A 26,139-nucleotide genomic window follows, 5' to 3' on the forward strand; every position below is an offset into this window, starting at 1 on the left:
CCTGGCAGCAGCAGAAACCGCCGCAGGAGCTGAGCAGACTTCCTGCTCCTGTCACAGAAGGGTCAGCTCATTATCGCAGAGAGGAGGGGTAGGGGCCCGAGCAGAACCAGTCCTGTCAGGTGAGGCTGTGTGAGTGAAATGCATTCTGGGAGTTGTAGGCAGCGTCTCCTGAACCCCAGAGTCCTTCTGTTCTTGTTCAGAGACACACACACAGATAAACCCACATGCTGATAGAGTGTACTGTACTCTGTTCTTGACGCTGGTTCTGAGCACGCTCACATGAACTCTGAGTGACCTGCGGAGGAAGCTGGTGTGAGTGGGAGGAGCCTGCTGCTCCCAGCACGGCTGGCATTGGCCGGCTGTGTAGTGGGGGCTAAGCTCTGATTGGCTGTTTGTAGCATAAAAGAGGAAAAAATTGAGGAGTATTCTCCTTCAGTTCACAAGTGTGAACACTCCTCCTCCTGTTGGGTTCTACTGAGTTCTACTCTTCATCTGTTTTCTTATTTCTTCTTTCGTCCTTTGATTCGTTCTTCCTACTTTTCTCTCTGGTTTCCTGATTTTTCTTGACCTTCTTCACATTCTCAGTATTGCTCCTCATCCTCGCTCGTCATGGCCGACTGGACAGAATATCTGAACTTTGGGATCTCTGTTGCTAAACAGGCTGGGGAGGTAAGAGACGCAAGTGTGATTTAAACAGATGTTCCAGGTGTGAATCCTGAATGAGCAGCCATCCAATCAGCTGCAGGTGGAGGTGATGATATCACTGAGGTTCAGAGAGGGGTCAGGTTTGATTAAAAACAAGAATGTCACGGAGTATTTACACACACACACACACACACACAACCAGGACGCGAGGGTTTGGAAGCAGCAGCAGGTGAATCTGTTGGTCTCTGGTTGTCTTTCTGCCTTCAGGTGGTCCTGACAGCATTCCAGCAGCAGAAGGAAGTGAAGCTCAAAAGTTCTCCGGCTGATTTGGTGACAGAAACAGATCAAAGAGTTGAGAAGATCCTCATCGCTGCCATCAGGAACCAGTATCCGCAGCACAGGTTCTACTCTCCTCTACTGGATTCTAGTGTCATATTTTTTCTTTATTTTGTTTCTTTGTATTGAAGGTCCAGCTTGATGAATCCAGCTACCTGTCAGTGGAACCAGCACTGTGGAGTAACCCTTAATGCAAAACTTCTGATTGGACAGCCAGGCTGTAGACTGTTTAAAGTCTGCCTGGTAACAGCAGACAGGAAGTGAGCAGGTAGATGATGATATGTACCTGTGACCTCAGGTTCATTGGGGAGGAGTCTGTGGCTGCAGGTGAGCGGGTAGAGCTGACAGACCACCCCACCTGGATCATCGACCCCATTGATGGAACTGTGAACTTCGTCCACAGGTGAGAAGCCACACAGGTGGTCTCATCAGCTGACAGGGTACAACACACACACACATCAGTTTAAAGACCCTACAACAGGGATCCTCAAATCCAGGCCTCGTGGCCCGGTGTCCTGCAGGTTTTAGATGTGTCTCTGCTTCAACACACCCGAGTCAAATCTAGAAGTCATTAGCAGGACTCTGGAAAACTTGACTGAGGAGGTGATTCAGCCATTTGATTCAGGTGTGTTGGATCAGGGACACATCTAAAACCTGCAGGACACCGGACCCCGAGGCCTGGATTTGAGGATCCTTGCACTACAAGGTGGTTTGAGTTCACTTGAAAACTGGCAAAATACCCCCCAGAAAACAACCATAGTTACCCACTGAGAACCGCTCTTACATTAGAGAACTGCCGTTAATGTCAGAGAGCTGGCGGTTAATGTCAGTTCAATTTTATTTACATGGCGCCAAATCTCAAGTTACCATTGTACAGTAGTAGTAGTAGTAGTAGTAGTAATAGTAGTTCTATGATACATCAGAGAAGTACGGTTAGTCCCAGAGAACCATGGTTATCTTAACTGTGGAACCTGAGTCAGTCTGTAACAGAACCTTTACTGTGTCTCCCGTTAGGTTTCCATTTGTTGCCATCTCCATTGCCTTCACCGTCAATAAGCAGGTAGGCCGAGCCATTTGTCTCAGGGGTCAGAGGTCACAGGCATCCGGGTGACTCGTTCTGCTGCTGTTCTCAGGTGGAGTTTGGGATCGTGTACAGCTGTGTGGATGACAAACTGTTCCACGCTCAGAGAGGAAGAGGAGCGTTCCTGAATGGAGAACCACTGCGCGTCTCTGGACAGGAAGGTGACATCACATGTGACGTCATATTTGTCATCACATTGTGCACTGTTGAGTTAAGGTGGATGTGGGTTCATTCTGACCGTCCTGTCTCCAATCAGATATCAACCAGTGTGTGGTGGTGACAGAGATCGGGGCAGAGCGTGATGATCTCGCGTTGTCCACCATGACATCCAACATCTTCAGACTCCTGAAACTTCCTGTACATGGGTGAGGGCAGACGCTAACCTCAGTCTGACCTCGCTTTGAGGTCATTTTGACCTCTTATTGGTTGAACTGATTTTTCTGAGCATGCTCAGTGCACCTGCGGTCAATTTGAGGTTTGAATTCTGACTGTTTTGACGGTTTCATTTGTTTGCTGATTCAAACTTTATTTGTGCGGCACCTCTTGTGTAGCTCAAAGTGCTTTACTGATTACTGATCAGCTGATAATTAAGAGACAGCAAATTTTAAAGATAGGAAACTTAAAGATCATGAATTACAATAAAATAAAAGCCTGGAGTGGAATGAAGACAAAGGAAAGAAGAAAACTGAAAAGGGTTAGAAAAAAACAGCAGTGTTGACACACAGCCCAGAGTCTGACGAGGTTTTCGCTGAAAGATTTCAAAGCTCCAGCTGCTAACATCTGGCTCCACCTGAGGAGCACCTGAAGGTGTTACTGATTCAAATGCCAAGAGATGCTTCAAAGTCTTTAAACAGCAGTAAAAAGTTTTAAAACCAGTAAACTGACAGGAGAGCAGTGACTTTAAACATGCGATGGGTTCTCTGATTAGCACTTTAAGACTGTTTAACATATTTTTATTCCTTCACTGCCAGATTACTGAAGCTTTCCTTAGAAAAACATCTGAATGGACCTCAGCCGTCAGATGTGGGATCACCTGATCTTTATATATTTATTGATCACTTTAAGGCCTCATTCCAAGCCCTCTGACATCTTAGGACACCTGTACACACCTGGAGATCCGTTGGGCAGAGCTGAAAACTAAAGGGGTCGCAGGGTGGGCGGAGTCAGTCACCTCATTTAACTCAAGCTTTAATTCTGCTGCTCTTGCGAAGCTCTTTGTGACCTTTGAACTTTCTCTTAAAATGTTGCTGACATGTTTTTCACGTTTTTGCGCTGACATGTTTCAGAGTGCGTGCACTGGGCACAGCGGCGGTTGACATGTGCCAGGTGGCGGCGGGTGGCGCTGACGCCTACTATCACATCGGGATGCACTGCTGGGATATCGCCGCCTCCGCCATCATCATCCAGGAAGCCGGAGGAGTCGTCATAGATACGGACGGTCTGTATCTAGCGTATGATGTCATCCAGTACACTGCCAAAAGTGTTTGCTCGTCTGCCCTCACACGTGTATGATCCCATTCTGGAAGATTTAGTAGTGAGGAAATTTCACAGTAATCTTTCAGTAATGTTTGTAGAAGCAGTCTGCATGCCCATGCGCTCGGTTTGTACACCTGTGGCCGTGGAAGTGACTGAAACACCTGAATTTAGTGATTTGGATGAGTGAGTGAAAACTTTTGGCAATATAGTTTATGTCATGTCTGTGTGTGTCCCACAGGTATGCGTGCATGTGCGCATGCATACCTGTGGTGCTGTGGGCCTTGTCTCACTGGTCTGCGTCCCCTCAGGCTCAGAGTTCGATATGATGTCCAGGAGAGTCATCGCTGCCAGCTCCGCCGCCGTGGCCAGTCGCATCGCTCAAGTGATCTGGCCCTTCCCCTGTCGCCGTGACGACGAGGTTCACCACAAGTGTGTGCACGGAGAGACGGGTGTGGACAGACTGTAGGCCGGCTGATGTGAAGTGTGCTGCTTGAGACGATTTCACTGTAAAATACTGAAAGTGATCATTGATATGCTGCTGTAACCAAAGAATCAATAACGTAATGTATCAGAAGGCGGGGTGCCCCACAGTTTTTGGTGTGCTGAAATTTTCTGATCACAACTGATTTTTATGATTGTGAAAACGAACGCATGAAAATAAAGAGACGTGAACGCTCAGGTAACCATGGTGACAGACCTCATTGATCCTGCTGCCAATCATCAAACTGAAGGAGAAGCTGGAGACAAGGACAGGTGAACGTTGTCCAACAGTGTCTCTGCGTCACGTTGAACTTTGTACAGACAGAAGGCATCCTGGAAGGGTCTCAGAGGCTTCTTTTTTTGATCAATAAATCAGATTAAATGATGGCTGCACTCAGACAGCAGGCAGTGATGTTAGGGGTCAAACGTCCGAGAAAAGCGATCAGCTGATTAAAGAAGAACGATCTATCAGAACAGAGTAAACTGCAGAGACAATCCTGAGCACAGCATGAAGGTTTCACTGTGACATCACACCTCAAAGGGTGGAGGGCGGGGCAATGAAGGCGTTTTAACACTTTTTTTTTTCTGTTTCCCGGATTCATCCACCTGAATGTCAGCGATCAGGGTCAGCGCTCACCGTTAACCCAGGGTTTAACCTGCGTGCACACAATCAGACAGCTGAGCAACTGATTTTACAAAGAAAGACAAAACTGTGATTTTAGAAAAAAGAAGAAATTAAACTCAGAATACAGACTGAAGGTTACAGCAGTGAGTGTGTGTGTGTAAGTATATGTGTGCCAAAGAGTGTGAGTGAGTGTGTGTGTGTGTGTGTGTGTGGTTCCAGGCTGTGTGCAGCGGTGAAATGGCGCCTGTTTTTGTGTTGAAGGTGATCTGAGTTCAGGTGCTGCCTCATCTTCATCATCAGTAGTAGTGTAGTTGTTGTCGGTGCAGCGTCAGCCAGTGTCCAGCAGGAGGCGGCTGCTGCACAAAGCAATCGTAGAACGTAGAAGAAGAAACACGGAAGTTGAGTCGCTGACCCGCAGCGGACTAATTTAAGACCGAGCGCGAGAGACTCAGGTGAGTTTGTTTACCGGGCTCACTTTGTTGTGGTTTACTTGTTGTCGAAACATCACGTTGATCCCCCGTCTTACTTCCGGTTTTGGCGTTTCTTTGGGGCGGGAATCAGCCGTGTTGAACTTCCGCCGCACCAGATTCCTTGCAGAAATCAGCTGATTTAATGCCGCGCGGTAGTACGGGCACGCGCACGGAAAGGTGACGGCGCTGTGACACGTCTTCACGTACCGCCATGTACGGCTCATTTTTAATCAATAAATATCGATTAGTGACCGTAAACATGACAGGATGCGCTGAGCCACGCCCCCCAGCGGCTACCTGTCGTCACCGCGGGAGCAGCCGAGATTGATTATTGATGATCAGTTTGTTTACATAATCAGCAGAGGTGGCAAAAGTACTGACATTTTGTACTTAAGTAGAAGTACAAGTACTTGTGTTAAAAAATACTTTGGTAAAAGTCGAAGTACTGGTTCAACTTCTTTACTTAAGTAAAAGTAAAAAAGTACAGGCTCTGAGATGTACTCAAAGTAAGAAAGTAAAAGTAGCTCTTTGGAGGACGTTTCTACCTGCTATTTTTCTGTAAAGCTAACTGAACCTCCTTATATATTATTGTAATAATATAAAATAATAATGAGAACACAAACGTTATTCCAATCTAAATTTTAATTCTAATGAATGCACTCAGCTTGAATCTGTTATGTAGGACACAAACAGTTAAAGGGAATTTAAACACAGCTCTGTTCTCTGTGTCCTCCATAGTAGAGGGTGACTGTGCCTCCACCTAAACACCAACATGAGGATACTCAGGGGTTACAGTGGGATTCAGAAGGTGGAGGAACCCTAAGATCAGCTGTAGTGGCTCTGCATGGGGAGAAGAATCACAGCTTTCTGTTGTAGCTGCAGTAAATGATGTTGGTGTGCAGGCTGTGATCAGCTGACCTGCTGCTGCTGCTCTGAGGTTTACTGCTCTGTGTGGATGAACTGAACTCACAAAGATGTAACCCAGTATTTCACAGCTATCTGAGCTGATCTCCATCCCCTACACTGACAGCATACAGGCTGTAGAAATGTTGGATTCAGTGAATGAATCTCAGCATCAGCAGCTTTGATTCAAACTCATCTCTGCTGCACTGATGTAACCTGTAACTCTGACCATGAACACAAACACTGTGCTCCAGTCCAACACAGAGCTTTACTGTAAATACAGTACAACAAGCTAACCTGTTTATCACGTACTAAACTGCAGTATTTTCATACAATCTTTGAATAACAAAGTCAGCATACCTCAGTTTGTTTTGCAGTCCTTACCTTTAAATCTAACCTCTCTTCTTTGATCCTCCTTTGACTGATTAATTGGATCAAGGACATGTCATCACTTCACTGATTGATTGATTATTGATCAATAATAGGTGTTTCAGATTATCAGGAACCGGAACTATGGCTCAGGTGTGCTCTTCTCTACAGCAAGCTCCTCCTCCAACATGGCTGACCCCTGGGAGAGCACCATGGACCATGCCGTTGCCATAGCACGCAAAGCCGGAGAGGTCAGTGACATTCCTGTTTCTCACCTTCAGGTGCTGCACACCTGAGGCTCACCTGGCAGGGCCTCTGGGAATGAGGTGACATCATCAAAGAGGAGGAGTCTCAGGAAGTTGATTCTGTTCATCTGGATGCACCGTTTTCATCACTCACCCACGTGACCTTCAGTGTCAGCTGACTGACCACCTAACGACGTGCAGCGAGCTTCACAGTCGTCACGGCTGCTGAACGATGGCCAGAATCCACTTCCTGCGATTTCCTCACCTGGATTATTGAGCACGCACCAATCAGAGGAGGAGGAGTCAGTTTCTTCTTCTCTGAACCTCACTGAGTTCAAACAGGAAACAGAGGCTTTTATTTTGAAATCTGAGGATTAATCTCTAAGTATGGGATAATTGGCTTCAGACTGATCACTTATTGGTGCATTGATCAGGTGGTGTGTGACGCTCTGCGTGGCGACAGGATGGTGACGACGAAGAGTTCGGCAGTGGATTTGGTGACGCAGACTGACCAGAAGGTGGAGCAGCTCATCATCCAATCAGTGAAGGAGAAGTTCCCCACCCACAGGTAGGTGGCTCCGACCCCTCTGTGTTAAACCGTCTGTGCTGATAATGTTTACCAGCCGGATTCTCTCCTTCAGATTTTCATTCAGGCAGGACGCCGTGTCCATCACCGCTGACCTCGGTTATCGTTCAGACCGAACCAAAGCTTGGCGACACAGAAAAGAAGAGCTGCTGAAGACTCTGAAAGCACCTTCGACACGTTAAAAACGCATCGCCATCAGAGGGCAGTGCCCCCTGACTGCGACGCGGCTGCAGCTCTGATCAGAGTTCAGCTTAAACGCCTCTCTGACGTCCTCATTAATGCTCATTAATGTGCATGAGTGTAACTCAGTGTTAAAGTGCAGCTGGTTTGATGATCAGAGAGGTTCCAGATGTTCCTCAGCTCGCTGCGTTTGTGCTGCTGAGAAGAAAAATGACTTCAGCTGTCAGAGTTTCATGTTTCCAGCTGCAGAGACAGATGTTCACACCAGAGTCACAGCTTATGGGTTTGAGGCCTTGGCTGCTAAATGTTGCCTAAATATTCAAATACGTCATTTTGCTGAACACTGCCTCCTGCTGGTGGCAGGTTTTAGGGCTCAGACTCTGTCCTGCTTCACAGAGCTCAATGAACCCCGTGGCCTGATGGGATTTATGTCTGCCGTCCAATCAGAAACTAGCATGAGAAATAGGCGTGATCATAACTAAAACTCGCTGCATCGCATGATCGGTTCTGATTCTGAAGTAGAGAAAAGATTAAATTTTCTCTAGCGACAAATGAACGAAAGCCGTCTGCAGGTTTTCTCCTCGCTGTGATGTCAGAGCTGCTCGGTCTCAAACTTGTTTCAGAATAAAAGACATCGCTGCTCGACGTTCCACAGATGTCAGTTTGAACCCGAGCAGCTTCGGGAGTCGTGAGGTGGTTTCTCTGTGTGCCCACTCAAAAGACACCTTCCCATGTTCGTGTGTGTTTCAGGTTCATAGGGGAGGAGTCAGTGGCTGCAGGCGAGTCCTGCATCCTGTCTGACTCACCCACCTGGATCATTGACCCCATCGATGGAACGACCAACTTTGTTCACGCGTGAGTTCAGACACTCTGACATCATCACCAGATTACATCTGGTTTTGAGCTTTATTTGGTCCAGCTAACCCAGAGGTAATCGATCAGAGGTAACTGATCAGGGGAACAGCTGACAGATCTGCAGGAACACGTATGATGTCATGAAGACGTTAACATCCTGCGTTTGTTTCTCCTTCACAGGTTTCCTTTTGTTGCCGTTTGCATCGGATTTGCTGTCAACAAACAGGTCAGAGTTCACATCAGCACCAACCTCCTGACCTATGGCATCAGCAGGGGCCAGGCTGGATTTTGATAATAATCTCTCTCTCACGCACGCATTCGCACACACACAGTGTGTAATCCACCTGAACGTTACCTTTCAGTCCAGGTCTAACACCACGGTGCTTTACAGAAGAAGTGGATCAATAAACTAATGAGAAGAGCACAAATGTGATGTACTGACATAAATGGATAAAAGGCAGCGCTCTGTGGAAATAGCCACGTTCCCTTGAGACTCGCTGTGACTACAGTAAAAAGTGGGGATGTTCCTGGCGACTAACTTATTAGTCAACTAAACAAGGAAAAAAAATTAGACTGACTAGCCTAAAACTAAAACACTCCTATGAAATTAAATTTTATGCCTGTTAAATGGACAATGTCTAAAACTGTCTAAACAAAGGCATCTGAAACCATTGATCATGTTCTTCTATAATGAATCACACTTTAAATGCTGCTTAACTGTGCTGCACCGCGCATTATGAACACTGCACATCATATTAAAAAATTTAAATCAATTGATGTTAAATATATGAAAACGCATTACTACAAACGATTTTTACTCAACATTGAATATGAGAAAATAACATCCAAAAAATGAAGAAAAAAGAAGATAAAATTCAACTTAAAAGTGCGGCGCATTATCAACAATGCTCATTTTACAATTCATGACACAATTAAAACAATACAAACATCCATCAATGTTCTTCCGCTTATCCGGGGCCGGGTTACGGGGTCCGCATCCTGAGCAGTGGAGCCCAGACCTCCCTCTTCCCCTCCCCCAGCCTCCTCCTCCAGCTTACCCCTGATTCTGACTTCAGTGCTGGGTCTTTGTAGAGCTACAACCTACATTAGTGGCTGATGTTGTTGCTGTGTTTATACCTGTGCGTGTGTTAATTACCTTTCGGTCGTGTCCGGGTGTTTTACGTGCAGTCGTGGCCAAAAGAAATATAAAATGCTGGGACTTTTTCCCTCTGGGGTCCTACTCTTTGCTGCGGTCAGTTTTTTTTTTAAGGTGCAAACACATTTGTCCCTCTAGTTTTTTTCATGTCTTTGTACAAACTTGGGGGAAGTAGCTGGAAATGCAGGGAAGGAAGGGTGTTTCTCCGGAGGTGCGCTTCAGGTTACGTTATAAAACTAACGATATTAGATCTAATTAAAGTATCAGACCAGGATTAACAGAGTTATGGCATTTTTCTATAATGATGTCAGGGCTGCATAACATTTGGGACAAACATTAACTGGCAACTATAAGCTTAATAATTAGGCTAACCAACTAGTACATCTGGTACCGACTAGTGACAATAGCGACAATTAGTTGCCCAGTCGACTGGTTGTGCACATCCATAGTAAAAACGGAAGCGAAGGCTGAGGAACCCGGATCTGTGAGCCCGAGACAAGAAACTCGCTGCAATGAAATCAAAATCCAGAGTTGGACAAGAAATCAGCCCGGGGAGATCCGGCAGTGATGGATGAATTAGGAATTCTGGGATGTTTTAAAATCTATGTAAACAATGACCCAATAATAACAACAGTAATAATAGTAATATAATAATCTAAAGTACATATAAAGAAAACAAAACGCTAAAATGTGTAGGGATCATTTGATTAACCCATTTTGAACTAACCTGGCAGAGGAAACCTACCTGAGACTCACCTCACAGTGACCTCCACTCTCGACCTTCAGGTGGAGTTCGGCGTGGTCTACAGCTGCATCGAGGATAAGATGTTCACGGCGAGGCGCGGGAGGGGAGCCTTTTGTAACGGCGAGCCGCTGCAGGTGTCCCAGCAGAAAGGTCGGTAAATCAGTAACTGATTAGTGAGGTTAACAGGCCGACGGTTTATGTCGTTTATCTTTTGTGTTTGTGATGCCATCAGCTGTGGAGCAGGCGATCGTGGCCACAGAGTTCGGATCGGACCGAGACCCCGAGGTTGTCGATAAAATCTTCCAGAGCCTCAGGAACGTCCTGTGCCTCCCGGTTCACGGGTAATGCCGCTGCTCTGACATCACTGCGTGCTCCTGTTTTCACACAGCTGACGTTTCCGTCTGTCTCAGGGTGCGTGGGGCGGGCTCTGCCGCCATGAACATGTGTCTGGTGGCGTCGGGCTGTGTGGAGGCGTACTACGAGATCGGGGTGCACGTTTGGGATGTTGCTGCCGCATCACTGATTGTGTCCGAGGCCGGTGGGGTGCTGATGGACGTCGAAGGTAAGCTAGTCCACCGGTAACACGTTTCCCGCTCAGGTGTTTCCAGCTAACGGCATCTCCGTGTTTAGGCGGTGAAGTGGACCTGATGTCCAGGAGGATCATTGCTGCCAACAGCAAAACTGTCGCAGAGCGACTTGTAAAAACGATCGTCGCCTTCAGCCCTCCCAGAGATGACGCCGCACCAAGTGACAGGTGTGAGGACAGCACACACCTTTCTGCTCGGAAAGTTTAAATAAAGTTTGTTAAAAGCCCAGCGTGTCTGCCTGTGACTAAGCAGGAAGTCTACAGCAGGTTGTCATGGAAACAGAAGCAAGGATGCCGAGTGTGTGTTAGGATATAATTTATTCATAAAACTTGGTTCAACAGGTAAACTGCAACAAACAAGAATTTCACAAACTCCGCCTCCCAGAACCTGCTGAACGCACGCTAACATCCGCTAACAGATGCTAGCTCTCAGTAACACATGCTAACAGTTGTTAGTTACTGTTAACAGATCCTAGCTCTCAGTAACACATGCAAACACCGGCTAATAGATGCTAGCTCTCAATAACACATGCTAACAGTTGTTAGCTACTGTTAACAGATGCTAGCTGTCGATAACATTAAAACTGACAGGTGGCTAGTTAGCATCATTAGCTTGTTAAAGTTGTGATTTGATTGGCTGCTCATATTTGGTCCCTTATTAGTCTATTTATGCTGCTAGGTTTCCACAGCAACCAGTGAGCCAATCAGAAGGTCCAGCTGAAGCAGGATAGACCTGCCCTGTGATATCATAGCAGCTGATGGGGGTGTGATCAGCAGTCGCACTTTAAATAAGAATCTTTGGAGTGGGTGGAGTCATTCACTTAGCAGCAGGTGAGGGGGTGGGGCTCCAGCAGGCACAGATATGGGCAGAGGGGAGAGGTCGTTAATGCGTTTAACCGGGGAGTTGCGTTGTTTCCTGAGAGGCACGCTATTGGTCAGCGTCTGCAGAGAGACAAGAGTTCTGCACTGTGTTTGGCTGAAAAGAATATACATGGTTTAGACCAGAGGTCCCCAACCCAGGGCCACGGACTGCTACCGGGCCATGGCTCATTTGGTACCGGGCCGCACTGAAAGAATAAATAACTTACATTCATTCCCTTTTGTTCATTATCTAACCATCTATGTCAGCCCAACCGGTCTTGGCAGATGGCTGCCCCTCCCTGAGCCTGCCCCTCAGGGAGGTTTCTTCCTGTTAAAAGGGAGTTTTTCCTTCCCAATGTCACCAAATGCTGCTCATAGGGGGCGCCTTCAGGTGACTGTTTGTTGTGATTTGCCGCTATATAAATAAAATTGAATTGAATTAAATATGAACGATGTTTTATTTTGAAAAATGGGCAGATTCTTTCCGTTACATCCATCTATAACTCACTCTTGACGCGTGTCAAGACGCTTGTCTCGGTCACATGATATGTTACCGCTAAAATTAAACCCACAAGCTTCACTGGTTCCCGTGCCTGTCTAACGAACTAGGTTGGTTGACCCACATAACGCTCGTATAAAGTGCTCTGAGTGCTTAACTACAGTAGAAAAGCACCATGTAAGAACTGGTCCATTTACCATTTATATTTAGCAACACCGGGGATAGCAGTGGACCCGGCCAGTTAAGCTGACACTCTCCGGTGCTCGACACAGCAGCTCTGCAGTCTCTCAGTGTGAAATCAAAAAGCTAGCAAAAATGAGTTGCAGAGAAACAAGCTCAGGGCTCGCACTGATTCAGCGTTATGGTGAGTTGTATTTTTCATGCTCTTTGTATTTGCAGTAAATCTTATTTTGAAGGCATGTTTAAATGTTACTCATGTTTTAGTTGCGATGTTACGAGGACACTGCTGATGAAGTTGCATAGGAGTACACAGTGGATTCACATTTAATATTATATTTAGAAAATATCACAGTTTTGATTACGATCGTTATCATTTATTTTGTTGGATACCTTAAAGGGCGGCCAGTGAAAATATTAACATTAACATTAAACTGGTCTGTGGCTCAAAAAAGGTTGGGGACCACTGGTTTAGACAGCAGGGGCATCAGATTTTATTTTGAAAGTGTGTGATGATGTCACTGACCAGGCGAAGGCGATGTGTGAACAGTGGCTCCGGCTCATTGGGATTCCTGGTTGGCATGGTAATATGCCAACGCTGAAGCTCCACCTTTATTTCTGCCAGACTGAAGAGGACCGCTGGATCGGCACGGCAACGGTTGATCAGCTCCACCAGACGCTCCTTATAGTGTGACCTGCCGGGAGAAGGGGGCGAAGCCTCAGAGACAGAACACCTGGACCTGTACTGGGAGCTGTTACTGGGAGCTGTGGGCTATGAAGATAAACATGTTGCAAAATGTGAGAACTTATCAAATGAAATGTGAGAATGTGTAGAAAAAAAACTGATCTTGTATTTTGAAATTTTCACTCAAATTTGTTTGTATAAGTGTGTGAAAATTTCAGTTTTTCCCTACACATTCTCACATTTCATTTTACAAGTTCTCACATTTTGCACCACATTGACCTTCATAGTGGTCTGACTGAGAGCTGATACTGGGAGCTGTGGTCTTACTGGCAGTATCCTCGGTGTTCAGGTAATGCAGGTCGACCGCAGGGCTCCTCCCTCCGGCTGCTGTCATCTCTCAGCTCCAACACAGGGCAGGATGCTGAAATAGGAACACACCTGTTAGACTGGTGGACAGGTGGAGAGCTCACCCAACATGATGTCACGGCAGAGCGCGTAATGGACATGCTGGTCCAAGACATGTCACACGTTGCCTGTCTTAGGTGTGAAATGGACACGCATGCAGTTTGCATGGTTATATTGCAGTACCAGCAGGGGGCCATATTTTTTTTTAAAGTTAACAAGTTGCTACCACCGTTTTCTTGATTAGCAGTTACTTTAACAATACTACACCACCAAGATTACTGAAGAAGAGATGAGACAAACGGGACAGCAGGTAAGGGAGGCCAAATGTGTATCTGCCATCTAGATTGTTCGTGGACTTCTGGCAACAGTTACCGTAATAACCCTACATTGGCTGTGAAGTGCAATTTTCTCAGCTTTCAGAAACTATTTGATTTTTCCACATTTTTTCAATAATTCAAAGCACGTTTGATCAAACTTTTCAGCGGTGATACACTCGGCGTTAGCCAGCTGTTCATGGCAAGTGAGGGCAGGTAACAGCTGCGATCGCTGCTGTTAAAGGGTTAAATAAAATATGGCTGCTGCTGGTACTGCAACATAACCATGCAAACTGCATACGAGTCCATTTCACGCCTAAGACAGGCGAAAGCGTGCCATCATCGCGTCTTTACAAGCTTGGGTGTGATATTGGGTTACCTGGCAGAGTGGTGTCAGGTGAGCCACTTTTGGCCGGTTCCAACCAGGAGGGAGACACTCTGTAATGCTGAGACAGGAGACACAACACACCTGTTCAATACTGACCACACAACACTTGGGAACACCTGAGGTTGACCTGCTGGGTCTCACATGGAGCAGCAGGTGGAGGCGGGTCATGTTCCAGTCCCTGAGGTAATACAGGCAGTCTCTGGGGTGGTGAGCATGAAGACCTTTGGTTGCACATTCTGCAGAGAAGCCACAGGCCTGGGGAGGTTTAAAAAAAAAAAAAATACAGGCATCAATCTCTAGTACACCTGTCTGATGCACCTGAGGTCGGACACTTTGGTGCTAGAAGCTGAACCATTTTTTCATTAACATCAAAAACATTTAAGAGCTCAAATGATCTGCATGATGAATAAGCAGACCAGGTAACTGCAGGTTGTTTTGTTTATTCCATTTATTAATTAAACAGTTTGATGATGAATAAATCTCGGAAAGCTGTGATTGGCTGGTTGATGAACAGTGATGACGAGCAATAATCGTATGTGACACAATTATGAAGCTGATTCCTGAACCTGATCAACAGGTGAAACATTCAGTCTCTCTCTCAAGAACCTGCCTCACTTCCCCCTGATGAACTGAAGTCCACCTGCATGAACACAGAGCCCACCTGGACCTGCAGCTGGACCACATCATGCAGATGTGAGCAGAACCTGAAGAGAGAAGAAGAACTCACAGAGCCCATAGCAAACCGCTGACTACAGCCACCACAGAACTGATAACCACACTGACTGCAGGTGAAGTGAAGACACCCTCCTTTGGACAGGCTGAAGACCAGCTGGCAGTTTGGACACTCTGAGGACACAGAGAGACCAGATCAGATCAGACCCTCACTAACCCTCCAATTAATTAATATTACAGCTTTGTTTCTGTCCAAGGTTAAAACAGAGCTCTGCGTTATTTATTTAGAAATCCTTTAGTCAGAACACGGTACAGCATCTTCAGATGAAAACAGCAAGCTAACTTCCTGCAAACTTCTAACTCAGCTAAACCTCGTAAATCCTCTTTTTCATAAACGTTAAAATTTATTTTAACAGCTGAGAGATCAGCTATGGCGATCATTATTGGCACAGACTACGTGATGACGAGCAGATGAACCCAAAAACAGGAAAAGGTGGGGCCTCACTGAGTATTTTATTTTGTAAAGAGCAGGAATAAAAAGAGCCGTCAGTCACCTCCTGATTGGTTCATTTCTACCTGCCTACATACTCATGACCACCTGTGTGATCTGGTGAAACAGTAGGTTCAGGTCCTGGACCTGGTTCTGGGTTCGTACCGATGCTGTTGTAGAGCAGGGCGGCGGTGTGGAGGTTTGGCTGGTTCTCCTGCTGCCACACTCTGAACTGCTCACAGGACAGACCCTGATGCTGGGGGGACCACTGCAGAGCACAGGAACTGTGGTCAGGACCTGACACAGACGTGTGCCTGTGTGTGTTTGTGTGTTTCTTACAGGTGATCTGCACTGAGAACAGGTGCTCTTCTTACAGCTTGGACAGTCCATCCTGAGTCGCTGGGCCTCATGCAGCATCCCGAATGAGCACTTAAACACAAAAAGTCAGTTTTCAAAGTCATGAAACTCTACAGGTACTTACCTGGGCAATTACTCTGTAGCACAAATAACCTTTCAAAGGTCACAGACATAAAAAACTGCAGAAATCTGCAGTTCACTCTGATTAAAAACAAACTTTTAAAATGAGAGCTGCTCCATCAAAGTGAGATGGATGCTGTCTCTCCTAACAAGACCAGGTTTCCCCAGATACATTCCCAATTCATTTCTTGGACACCCCTCAGACAGCCAGCAATTTAAGGAGAACACGGGGCCAAACATGTCGCTCCTGGTGCGATTGGGGAGGGTGCCAGAGAATTAGAATCAAAACTACACAGTTCAACATTGTTTTTGCAAAGTTAAGTCATACAGACACCCTGGGCACCCCAACAGAAAAATGACATCAATATTTAGTAGATCCTCCTTTTGCAGAAATAACAGCCTCTAAATGCTTCCTATAGCTTCCAATGAGAGTCTGGATTCTGGTTGAAGGTATTTTGGACCATTCTTCTTTCCAAAACATCTCCAGTTCAGTCAGGTTTGATGGTTTCTGAGCATGAGCAGCCCACTTTAAATCCCAGCACAGATTTTCAATAATATTCAGGTCTGGGACTGAGATGGCCGTTCCAGAACGTTGTACTTGTTCCTCTGCATGAACGCCTCAGTAGATTTTGAGCAGTGTTTGGGGTCGTTGTCTTGTTGAAGTATCCAGCCCCGGTGCAACTTCAACTTTGTCACTGATATTTGAACATTGTTCTCAAGAATCTGCTGATATTGACTGGAATCCATGTTAACCCCGTTTAACCCTCAACTGTAAAGATTCCCAGTACCTGCACTGGCCACACAGCCCCACAGCATGATGGAACCACCACCAAATTTCATTGTGGGTACAAGTGTTTGTCTTGGAATGCTGTGTTCTTTTTCCACCATGCATACCACCCCTTGTTATGTCCAAAGAACTCAGTTTTAGTTTCATCAGCTTATTCCAAAATCAAGCTGGCTTGCCCAAATGTGCTTTAGCATATCTCAATCGACTTTGTGTGTGGCATGTGTGCAGAAAAGGCTTCTTCTGCATTACTCTCCCATACAGCCTCTCCTTGTGCAAAGTGTGCTGAATAGTTGAACGATGCACAGTGACACCATCTGCAGCAAGATGATGTTGTAGGTCTTTGGAGCTGCTCTGTGGGTTGACTATGACTGTTCTCACCATCCTTCTCTGCCTATCTGAGAGTTTTTCTTGGCCTGCCACTTCGGGCCTTAACTAGAACTGTGCCTGTGGTCTTCCATTTCCTCACTATGTTCCTCACAGTGGAAACTGACAGCTGAAATCTCAGAGAGCTTTTTGGATCCTTCCCCTAAACCATGATGTTGAACAATCTTTGTTTTCAGGCCATCTGAGAGTTGTTTTGAGGCTCCCATGTTGCCACTCTTCAGAGAAGATGCAAAGAGGAGAAACACTTGCAATTGGCCACCTTAGCCCTTTCTAATAATTGGATTCACCTGTGTATGTAGGTCAAGGGTCAATGAGCTTACAAAACAAATTTTGTGTTCCAGTAATTAGTGCTAAAGGTATTCAAATCAATAAAACAACAAGGGTGCCCAAACTTATGCACCTGCCTAATTTGGTTTAAATAATTATTGCACACTTTCTGTAAATCCTATAAACTTCATTTCACTTCTCAAATATCACTGTGTTCATCTGCTATATGATAGATTTAACTGAAACTGCTGATCCGAACAACCAGTGATTTATAAAGGAAAATCATGAAAATTATCGGGGTGCCCAAACTTATGCATACCACTGTGAGTCATTACTAGTTAAGGTACAGAAGAGCTCTGCCAGCCTGGCTGTAGAGACAAAACGTTGGCCCCTTCACAGAACCAGGCAAGAGTTCTGCAGGTCTGAAAACCAAACGTCACATAGCAGAAATCAAGGTAACGTCTGTCATAATAAAATAATCACAGTTAATACCAGCGCGAGTGTTTATCAGGTGATACCAATTCATACTGTGCACCAGCACCATGTCAGGGGAACGAGGTAACTGAGGTTCTCATCTGGGTCTGTGTGAAGTTCTTGTTTCTGTGTAGTTCTGAGAGGGTCTGATCTATATAGTGCTGGTTCTTACGTGGGCACACCAGCAGAAGTTGGGCATCTCTTGCAGAGCTCGGTCTCTGAGTTTCCTCTGGAACAGTTCATGGATGTCAGCTGGAAGGAAGTGACGGATCTACACCAGCAAAATAGAGACGGGTCAGAACTGGCCATTGGCGCACTGACACAAACTTGGTGAGAACAAGCCTCACCTGTGTGTCCAGCAGGTTGAAGTAGTCCATGGACTCTTCCAGCCCCCCCTGACCTCTGACCTCCGGTCGGCCACACTGAGGACAGACTAGCTGATCAACACTACGCTCCTTAATGGCCGTCATGAAGAACGTCTTGAAGCATGTCTGACACAGGAAGCAGGAACAGTGTGTCATCGTGATGATCTGTAGGAAATAGAGTGATAAGATCAGATGGCTGTGTCTCCTCTGATTGGTCAGCTTTGGAGCTGTGGCTCACCTTGCTAAAAGACACCTGCTCCTGACAGATGGGGCAGTTGTGACTCAGGAACTTGAGGGCTGATGGGAAGTCTCTGTTGATCTGGACCGCCTCCAAGACATCAGCCGAACTGAAGTTCCGCCCCTCCATCGTCATTAGAGACAGGAAGACTGTTGCCTGGTCCGGAGGGAGCCTTGCAGCCATCTGAGAGATGGACTCAAGGCGCTGCCGAGAACCCCGAGTTCGGCTCACCCGGTCTGCTTCTGACTGAGATCTCTGGGGACATTGTAGGCCAGATGCTGGGACTGGTGATGGCCCAGGTGCTGGTCCCACACGTGTGATGTTTCTGGCTGCTTCTGACACGACAGTTCGTACAGGTGAGGCAAGTGAGTCTCCATCTAGACTCAGCACCCCCATCATCCTGCTGAGGGGGACTGTACCTGCAGGAACCAAAACCAGCACCAGATGGGTTCATAAGTTCAACAGGGCTGAAGTTCACCCTGAAGTTTGTTCAGGTGATGTTTACAAGGTTCCATGAGATTGAAAAAAATGTACTTCCTTTAAATTTGACTGGCATCACCTTTGAACTCACTGCTCAGCAGACTACCTTCTGTGTTTCCTATTGGCCAATCTGAGCCTTTAAATGCTGTTTAAGGGGGCAGGGTTTACATACAGCTCCATCCTCAAACAGAGCTCATTTCACACCTTAGCAGAGTGCTGCTCAGTGTTATCTGACTGTTACCTGTCCAGGTATTCCAGGGTCCAGTCTGGACTCACCTGAGGAGGAGTGTAGGAAGGGGTTGGTGTGGTTGCTGGAGGTGGGAGGCGGAGCACTAAAGTCAATCCCCAGCAGTTCATCAGTGTACGACCTTACTGCCCTCACCTCCCTGCTTTGCTCACATTGACTGGCTGCAACAGAGGGCATGGGGCTTAGGCAGGTGACTTCAGAGAGATGGCTGCTCTGTGAGGAGGTGCAGGAGTGCAGATGACTCTGGCTGCTGCAGGAGAATACAGATCTTCATCAGTCTGTTTAATTAAATACAGACAAAAGGACAGGGACAGAGAGACTGACCTTTCAGCTGACACTGACACTGGGGGCGGAACTTGCACAGGGCACTTGGTATAAAGGGGTGTATGCTTTTGGAAGGCCCCCCTCATCTCTGACATAAGCAGTGACAGGTTGGACACGCCCTAATAGGAAATGACAAAAACATAATGTTTATATTGGTTTTCATTATTTCACTCACAACCCAAGCTCTGCATAGCTCTGCCCTCTCATTGTGTGGAGGCTCCACTTTGTTAAATGTGTGTTTTCAGGTATTTTATCACGAATATCTGAAAATATTAGTTAATTTTCAAACAGCTGCATCAGAGCAGATCTGGATCTAGAACTATTCCCTGCCCACCTCTACTTGCAGTCACTTGGACATGTGCTCTCACAAAGTTTCTGTTTTTAATAACAGAAGCTTCAAAACCTGATGAGGAATCAAAACGATCCAGCAGAGAGGAGGAACTCACCTGATCACTTGACTGAACACCTGCACACTCAGCTCTACAGTCAGCTGACTCAGCATGGAGGGACAGGATCCCAAAGCTTGCTGCTCTGAGACCTGAGATTGAGCATGCTCAGTGCATCTTACCTGTGTCCAGTTTGTGAGTGTGTCCAGTCTTATGTTCCCAACAGCGTCCACACACGGACAGGCTGGGTTTATCACCATGGAGACAGATGGACAGACGTAACATCGAGGCCGTGACGCTGGATGAGTCTCATGGAGCCAGATGCATACTGGGATATTATACTCACTTCCTGTGTTAAAAGCAAACCACCGGTAACCCTCATGATGTCACTACAAACAGTAAACAGAGAACGTTTCTGACAGCAGGCAAGCTGACCTTCATACTGAACAGGAAGCGTCCCGGACAGAAACACCAACTTCTTCTTTTCTTTGTTCGGGAAACCTGTAATGCAAGCTTTTACTTTGAAACAGGAAGTAACTCTGCTATACTGAGTCTGACAAAATAAAACATAACATGCAGTTGATTCTGAGGTACTCACAGTAAAAATCGACGTAGAGACGAAGATCAGAGAACAGAGACTGAACTGTGTGAAGGTCTGACAGGGTCTCTGCTGGATGGAGGTACCCACACTGAGGAAGAGGAGGATAAGAAAGGAAATGTCAGCTGCACTGAGGAAGAGCGGATAAGAAAGGAGATGTCAGCTGCACCGAGGAAGTGGAGATATGAAAGGAGATGACAGCTGCACTGAGGAAGAGCGGATAAGAAAGGAGATATCAGCTGCACTGAGGAAGAGCGGATAAGAAAGGAGATATCAGCTGCACTGAGGAAGAGCGGATAAGAAAGGAGATGTCAACCACACCGAGGAAGTGGAGATATGAAAGGAGATGACAGCTGCACTGAGGAAGAGCGGATAAGAAAGGAGATATCAGCTGCACTGAGGAAGAGCGGATAAGAAAGGAGATATCAGCTGCACTGAGGAAGAGCGGATAAGAAAGGAGATGTCAACCGCACTGAGGAAGTGGAGATATGAAAGATGACAGCTGCACTGAGGAAGAGCGGATAAGAAAGGAGATGTCAACCGCACTGAGGAAGTGGAGATAAGAAAGGAGATGACAGCTGCACTGAGGAAGAGGAGATATAAACCGTACTGAAGAGGAGGATATAAGGAGAGGTCAGCCGCTCTGAGGAAGAGCAGCTTGTTTTTAGCATGTAGCCGCTGAGCTAATTGCTGCTAACCGGCTAGCAGCAGCAGGTCAACAGAAACTTGTTTTCAGACTAATAAAGTTTGATTTCGAAGCTCCGGAGCAGCTTTACGGTCTCGTTCTCACCTCCGTCAGAGTGCGGAGCTCCGCCTCCGGCCCGACCTGCGGCATCTCCCCCCCAAACGGCTCTCAGAAGCGAGGAATGCCCGGGACATTCAGCCGCTCCCCGAGCTACATGCTAACAAGCCAACAGGACTAACTGGAAAACAGACACGCCCATTTACGCCCACAGATTTCACAGTAAAAGCACAGCGGTACTTTATTAGGTGTTTATTTATCAGCAGATACATTTACAGAAGTTTAAGCACCTGACCCCACAAATACTCAAACTTTACATTTTATTTCAGGTTCTCTTCCTGTTTCTTGTGAACTAACCCCCACCCCCCACTGTGATAAACTCAAATTCAAACCAAAGATTTACTGACACAGAATCTCCCATTTTCATACATCAAAGTGACTGATTAGCATCTGCGATGGCTTGAACAGGAAGTGCCTAAGGCACTGTGCTGATCTGATCTACTGATCAGAGAAAAAAAAAAAAAAAAAAAGTCAGCTGATCACTTAAGTCTGTAGGTGTGGCCTCAAACGGGCGTGGCCCTCCACTCTTTGCCCTCTGTCAGTGCTCTCGGCTGGTGGATGAACACGCTGTAGTGGACACCCTGATTGGCTGCCGCCCGAACAAAACGGCTGTTCGCCGTCATGGTAACAGCCCTCAGCGAGTCTCCTGTGCCGAAGATCATAAGCGAGCGGTGGTTGATCTTGGCGCTGGGCGTGAGGCGCTGCGTGCGCTCTGATGGCTGATCATCCACCAAGTGGAGGCGGGCCAGCAGCTTCTCAGCACGCTCCTTCTCGCCGGGCCCACCCAGCGTGTCCAGAATGACCTGGAAGTCGTGGACAGCAGCGCGACAGGCAAACAACTCCTTGCCTTCCATAAAGGCATTGAGCTGCGGCAGCACCTGCTGGCGGCGTTCCTGGGCGGCCTGCTCAGTCAGCACGTGCTCCCTGAAGGCGAGGTGGCAGCGGCCATGGCTCAGCGATGAGACGTAAGTGATGAGCGTTGTGATGTCCAGGTTCAGCCGCCGGCACTCCTCCACCTGGACCTGCGCCGGAAATGCGAGGCTGGCCACCACTGTGCCACGGTCCACACGTGTCAGCTCCGATGCGTCGTCCTCATTGTCATCGTCCTCCTCCTCCTCTTCCTCCTTGTCCTCTTCTTCATCATCCTCAGCTGATTCCTCTTCCTCTGTTGCCATGGTGTTCACAGCCACAATGTCGCCGCGGACAGACACGCCCATGTCCCGCAGTCGGTCAGCCATAGGGCTGGAGACGCCGTTGTAGAAGGCGAAGACGACGTGCGGGTGGCGATAGTGGACGGGCTGCTGGCGGCTCGCCTGCAGGAAGTCCTCAGCTTGCCGCATGATGCTCTTGTCGCCGTACTGGCCCCTGCCCTGCCAGATGTTGTGAAGTGCCTCCGCCTTCCTGCCCACCGCCTTCACCCAGGTGTGCCCCCCATTAGCCACCACGTCCACCACCAGCGTGCAGCGGCGCCCAGCAGCATCCTGGTAAGTGAAGACGTGCAGGAGTGCCGTGATGTCCTCCAGACTCTGCGCCGCGTCCACGATGGCGGTCAGGTGGGTCAGATTGGTGCTGTGCAGGTGAGACTCCTTCACCTGCAGCTCTCCCGCCTCCACCCGCCGCAGAAAGCGCAGCTCGGCTCGCAGCTTCCCACAAAGCTTCTGGTGACCCTCGACGCCTGGACACAGTGTCTCCGCCCGCTGCAGCAGCTGCTGGGCGGAGCTGATCCTCTGCTGCAGCACTGCCTGCAGGGACATGGCATCTGCATCACACCTGAGGACAGAGAGTACATCAGAGAGGTCACTTCCTGTTTGTAGCTGTGGTAATGGCTCCAAACACGTCATTCAAACTGTGTCTTCCTGTTTCACCTGTGCAGGTGAAGAGGCTGGTTCACCTGCTCAGGTGAAGTGGTGGCTGACAGTAAACAGTAACTAAAACAGCCTCTCCCATTTTTTCATCTTAACACCACCCCACTTTACTCTCAGTTTACCTGTTACACCAAAAACCTTTGTGTGGTGCCGGTCCAACAGGATACTCCCTTCCACGCCTCGTTTCGGTTACAGAAGAGTTCCTTTCAAACTTACAAGCTGAACTTATTGATCACCTGTCACTGATGATGACCTCCAGAGTCTGCCTTAAATCTAAAGGTTTTTACACAAGCCCTGGCTTGAGCCCAAGTTAATGTTGTCAGACTCAGCAGAGATGCTGCTTGCTGCGTGCTGAGATAAACACAGCTCAGCTCTACTCTGTTTTAAAGTCACAGCATTACTGAGGTGCAGAATAAATACTCAGCATAAGGACTCTGAAGTTTTAGGACAGAAGGTTTTGGGACTGCACTCACAGCTTTGAGTCGATTAGACTCGTTCTGATTACATCTCCCCTCCCATTCAAATTAATCAACACTCCTAGACGCCCTTTTTTTTGGCTTCTGTTCAATTTGCAGTAAACCTACTGATGATGTATTTCGTGATTCATATTTCATGATTCATTGAAATATTCTGCTCCTGACACATGCCAGAAAAAACACAAATTGGCACTGAGCCTGAGTGGATCGAGTAAGTTTTAAAAGTTAACAGACGGTCAGTAAATGTGATCCGGTATGTTTAGAACTCCAGCCTTTGTTCCAAAGGGAGTTTCACCACAATGGACCTCCAGCTCACACTGTTAATGAGATGAGTCTAAGACTGTTTGGATCCTCGGCACTCTGTTCTTCTAAGTCCTGAGCTGTTCGCTGACCCACCTTTCCTCACACCACTTTACGTTTTCCAACAAGTCAAGGAAAAGGGTAAAGGAAAAGGAGATATGAGGTACTTTTTGAATGCACTTCGAGTTTAACAACAAACTCGGAGCTTCCTGTTCCAGACCAGCTGATCAGAGCTGGTCCAATCACCTCTGAGTATGTTCACCCTGAGTTACTGACAGAAAGCCATTATCAGTGGAGCTCAGATACCAAGATTCAGGGAAACAAAGAGGAGCAGGAACACGAATAGGTGTCAGTGAGCGTGATACCGATCTCAGAGGCAGGAGGAACCAGCTCGGTCGCTCTGACATCGTCACAGACTTAATAAGGTTGATTCTGTCTGCAGTTGTCATTCAGAAGCTGAACTGGATCAAGCTGATTCTGATGTTGAATCGAATGATTCAGCTGTGAGGTGCCAGGACAGGATGTGGAGAAACTCAGACTCTGTTTACTGATGGATGCTGATATCAGAGACTGAGATAGCAGCAGACTCTGGGTCAGTTTGATCTAGTTAAAACTGGCTGAGCAGCAGTTTCAGTATTTCATTGTGATGGTTCAGTAACTCTCAATGTCTTGATGGGCTGAAACAGCCTCAGGATTTCATAATTTCTGCCATAAACTCTGCTTTCATGTTCCACTGTGATCTAATGTCAGCGTCACTGATAGATGACAGCTCTCTGAGCTCCTGTGAAAGGTCACAGGTCAGTTTGAGCTGTCTCCATGCTGCTTACACTAATTGGACACATTTCAAGATCGAATGACGAGACATTTGAAATCAGGAATCCAGATCGAAGCGGGACAGAATGAGTCGCTCTTAATGGATCCAAGACAGATCAGGACGGGGTGAGCCGGAAATGACCGGAGCTGAACTCGATATAGGTCTGATCCGTTTTGTATCCTCCGCCCTTACAAGTTCTTCTGCAGACTGTATGAAGCGGTTCCTAAATGCAGGTACCACATGCGCTCATTAACGGTTTCTCTGCTGTTTGATTGGCTGATTGGAGGCTGATTGGAGACTGATGGGAGGTGTTTGCAGAGGGAAGTTCTGTCAGCTTTGGTGAAACCAGAGATGCTATAATCTGAGGCTCCTGCTGACCCGGATTACCTGTCTCTATGAACTGGATCCAGATGACCCAGAGTCCAGAGTTTTTACAATTTTTCGCTTGGCCTCCGACAGCTGAACCTTAGCGCGTTAGCTCTGAAGCTAACGTGATGTCAGCCAGGTATTTACAGTAACTCTCTGATGGGATTCATGTTTGTTCTAAATCTTTTTTGAAACGTCCACAAGTTAAAAAAATAAAAATTAAGGGTGACGTTACTTACAGCAGCAGTGAAGTGTGCGTGGCAAAAATTTGCTACCCGTTAGGCTAATGCTAAAGTTCACTGAGCTGCTTCTTCTCCGGCTCTGCTCAGCTGGCAGGAAGAACACGGCCGCACGGGATTTTCAGAATAAAAACGGAAGAGTTAAAATCTTAAATACAAAATAAGAGCTCGTATTCAGGGAGGCTTGTGTTGCAGATCAGAGTCTGATGATCCGTTAAGTGTCGACAGGTGATCAACTGAGGAGGAGGGTCACAGGTGTTATCCTGCGCCCCGCTAAGAGCACGTGAACTTCACGGTAGTGATGGCAGTCCGACTCTGCAGCTTCGATACGTGCTTCTAATCCTGAGCTTACAGTTAAATAGAATTTAAAAAAACAGTAAAAATGTACTTAAATCAAATTCTTCGCGTGTTCCCATCCCCCCAAATTACCCCCTGCCATAGTTACACAAGCACATCCAATTTATGCCATGTTTTCCCAGCACTCTCCTCAATAACACAACACACACATTCATCCATCTTTATTTGTAAATATCATGATATCCAGTCATAATATGTGTACCTCAAAGAATGCAAAGATGCTTCACAACAAAAGGTATTTTCTGCAAAAGTAATGTAGACCATTGAGGTGCGCATGCGTGTGTAATTAAAAGCATCGCACTTCTCCAGGAGAGGGCGCTGTAATTGAAGCTTCGACTAATGAACCTATTTTTGAAACAACTGGCTCAAAATGGTTCACAAAAGCTTCATTTGCCGATAACTACTTCATGGCTCACCAGACACAAACTGGACCCACCTGAGTGAGAATACCACACCTGTCTGACCTGAGTGCAGGTGGAAAAGGATACAGACTAACACCTGGAACAAGCTGTGGAAAACATTTCTACGTTGAACTGACGCAGGGGGAGGAGCCTCGCGCTTTAAGCAGCTCACCTGGACACCTTTAAAGTTTTCACCTGCCATTACGCTGTATTTGTGTGTAAGGATTTAAACAGGTGGTTCCTGTAGCTGCTCAGGTTTAAAG

The 26,139-nt window shown here is 46.9% G+C and overlaps 4 protein-coding genes across 5 annotated transcripts; 2 read left to right on the forward strand and 2 right to left on the reverse strand.

The window, feature by feature from the left end:
• Positions 1 to 443: 443 nt before the first annotated feature.
• On the forward strand, positions 444 to 4,187 carry LOC115795902 (inositol monophosphatase 1-like). The gene is made up of 8 exons (XM_030752033.1): positions 444 to 669; positions 913 to 1,046; positions 1,280 to 1,384; positions 1,996 to 2,041; positions 2,115 to 2,223; positions 2,319 to 2,427; positions 3,349 to 3,500; positions 3,847 to 4,187. Exons 1-8 carry the CDS (start codon positions 610 to 612, stop codon positions 4,002 to 4,004), a joined length of 873 nt encoding a protein of 290 aa, XP_030607893.1. The 5' UTR covers positions 444 to 609; the 3' UTR covers positions 4,005 to 4,187.
• An 828-nt stretch (positions 4,188 to 5,015) lies between these two features.
• Positions 5,016 to 10,986, forward strand: LOC115795498 (inositol monophosphatase 1-like). 2 transcript variants are annotated; one of them, XM_030751446.1, is made up of 9 exons: positions 5,016 to 5,095; positions 6,557 to 6,636; positions 7,065 to 7,198; positions 8,147 to 8,251; positions 8,432 to 8,477; positions 10,194 to 10,302; positions 10,385 to 10,493; positions 10,563 to 10,714; positions 10,783 to 10,986. In XM_030751446.1, the coding sequence occupies exons 2-9, from the start codon at positions 6,574 to 6,576 to the stop codon at positions 10,944 to 10,946; spliced, it is 882 nt and encodes a 293-aa protein (XP_030607306.1). In that variant the 5' UTR covers positions 5,016 to 5,095; positions 6,557 to 6,573; the 3' UTR covers positions 10,947 to 10,986. The 2 variants fall into 2 exon arrangements, with proteins under 2 accessions (XP_030607306.1, XP_030607307.1); XM_030751447.1 differs by having other exon boundaries at positions 5,053 to 5,095; positions 6,502 to 6,636.
• A 52-nt stretch (positions 10,987 to 11,038) lies between these two features.
• Positions 11,039 to 21,194, reverse strand: LOC115795496 (E3 ubiquitin-protein ligase RNF31). The gene is made up of 17 exons (XM_030751444.1): positions 21,047 to 21,194; positions 20,257 to 20,347; positions 20,094 to 20,159; positions 19,841 to 20,007; positions 19,273 to 19,391; positions 18,978 to 19,198; positions 18,222 to 18,640; positions 17,966 to 18,148; positions 17,791 to 17,889; positions 15,569 to 15,658; positions 15,395 to 15,497; positions 14,795 to 14,913; positions 14,209 to 14,322; positions 14,059 to 14,125; positions 13,288 to 13,381; positions 12,802 to 12,970; positions 11,039 to 11,680 (listed from the first exon to the last, which is right to left on the reverse strand). Exons 1-17 carry the CDS (start codon positions 21,089 to 21,091, stop codon positions 11,552 to 11,554), a joined length of 2,295 nt encoding a protein of 764 aa, XP_030607304.1. The 5' UTR covers positions 21,092 to 21,194; the 3' UTR covers positions 11,039 to 11,551.
• A 41-nt stretch (positions 21,195 to 21,235) lies between these two features.
• Positions 21,236 to 25,243, reverse strand: c17h7orf25 (chromosome 17 C7orf25 homolog). The gene is made up of 2 exons (XM_030751445.1): positions 25,119 to 25,243; positions 21,236 to 22,828 (listed from the first exon to the last, which is right to left on the reverse strand). Exon 2 carries the CDS (start codon positions 22,810 to 22,812, stop codon positions 21,562 to 21,564), a length of 1,251 nt encoding a protein of 416 aa, XP_030607305.1. The 5' UTR covers positions 22,813 to 22,828; positions 25,119 to 25,243; the 3' UTR covers positions 21,236 to 21,561.
• Positions 25,244 to 26,139: the final 896 nt, after the last annotated feature.

This window comes from Archocentrus centrarchus, chromosome 17 (assembly GCF_007364275.1).
Source record: "Archocentrus centrarchus isolate MPI-CPG fArcCen1 chromosome 17, fArcCen1, whole genome shotgun sequence".
NCBI classification, from domain to species: Eukaryota; Metazoa; Chordata; class Actinopteri; order Cichliformes; family Cichlidae; genus Archocentrus; species Archocentrus centrarchus.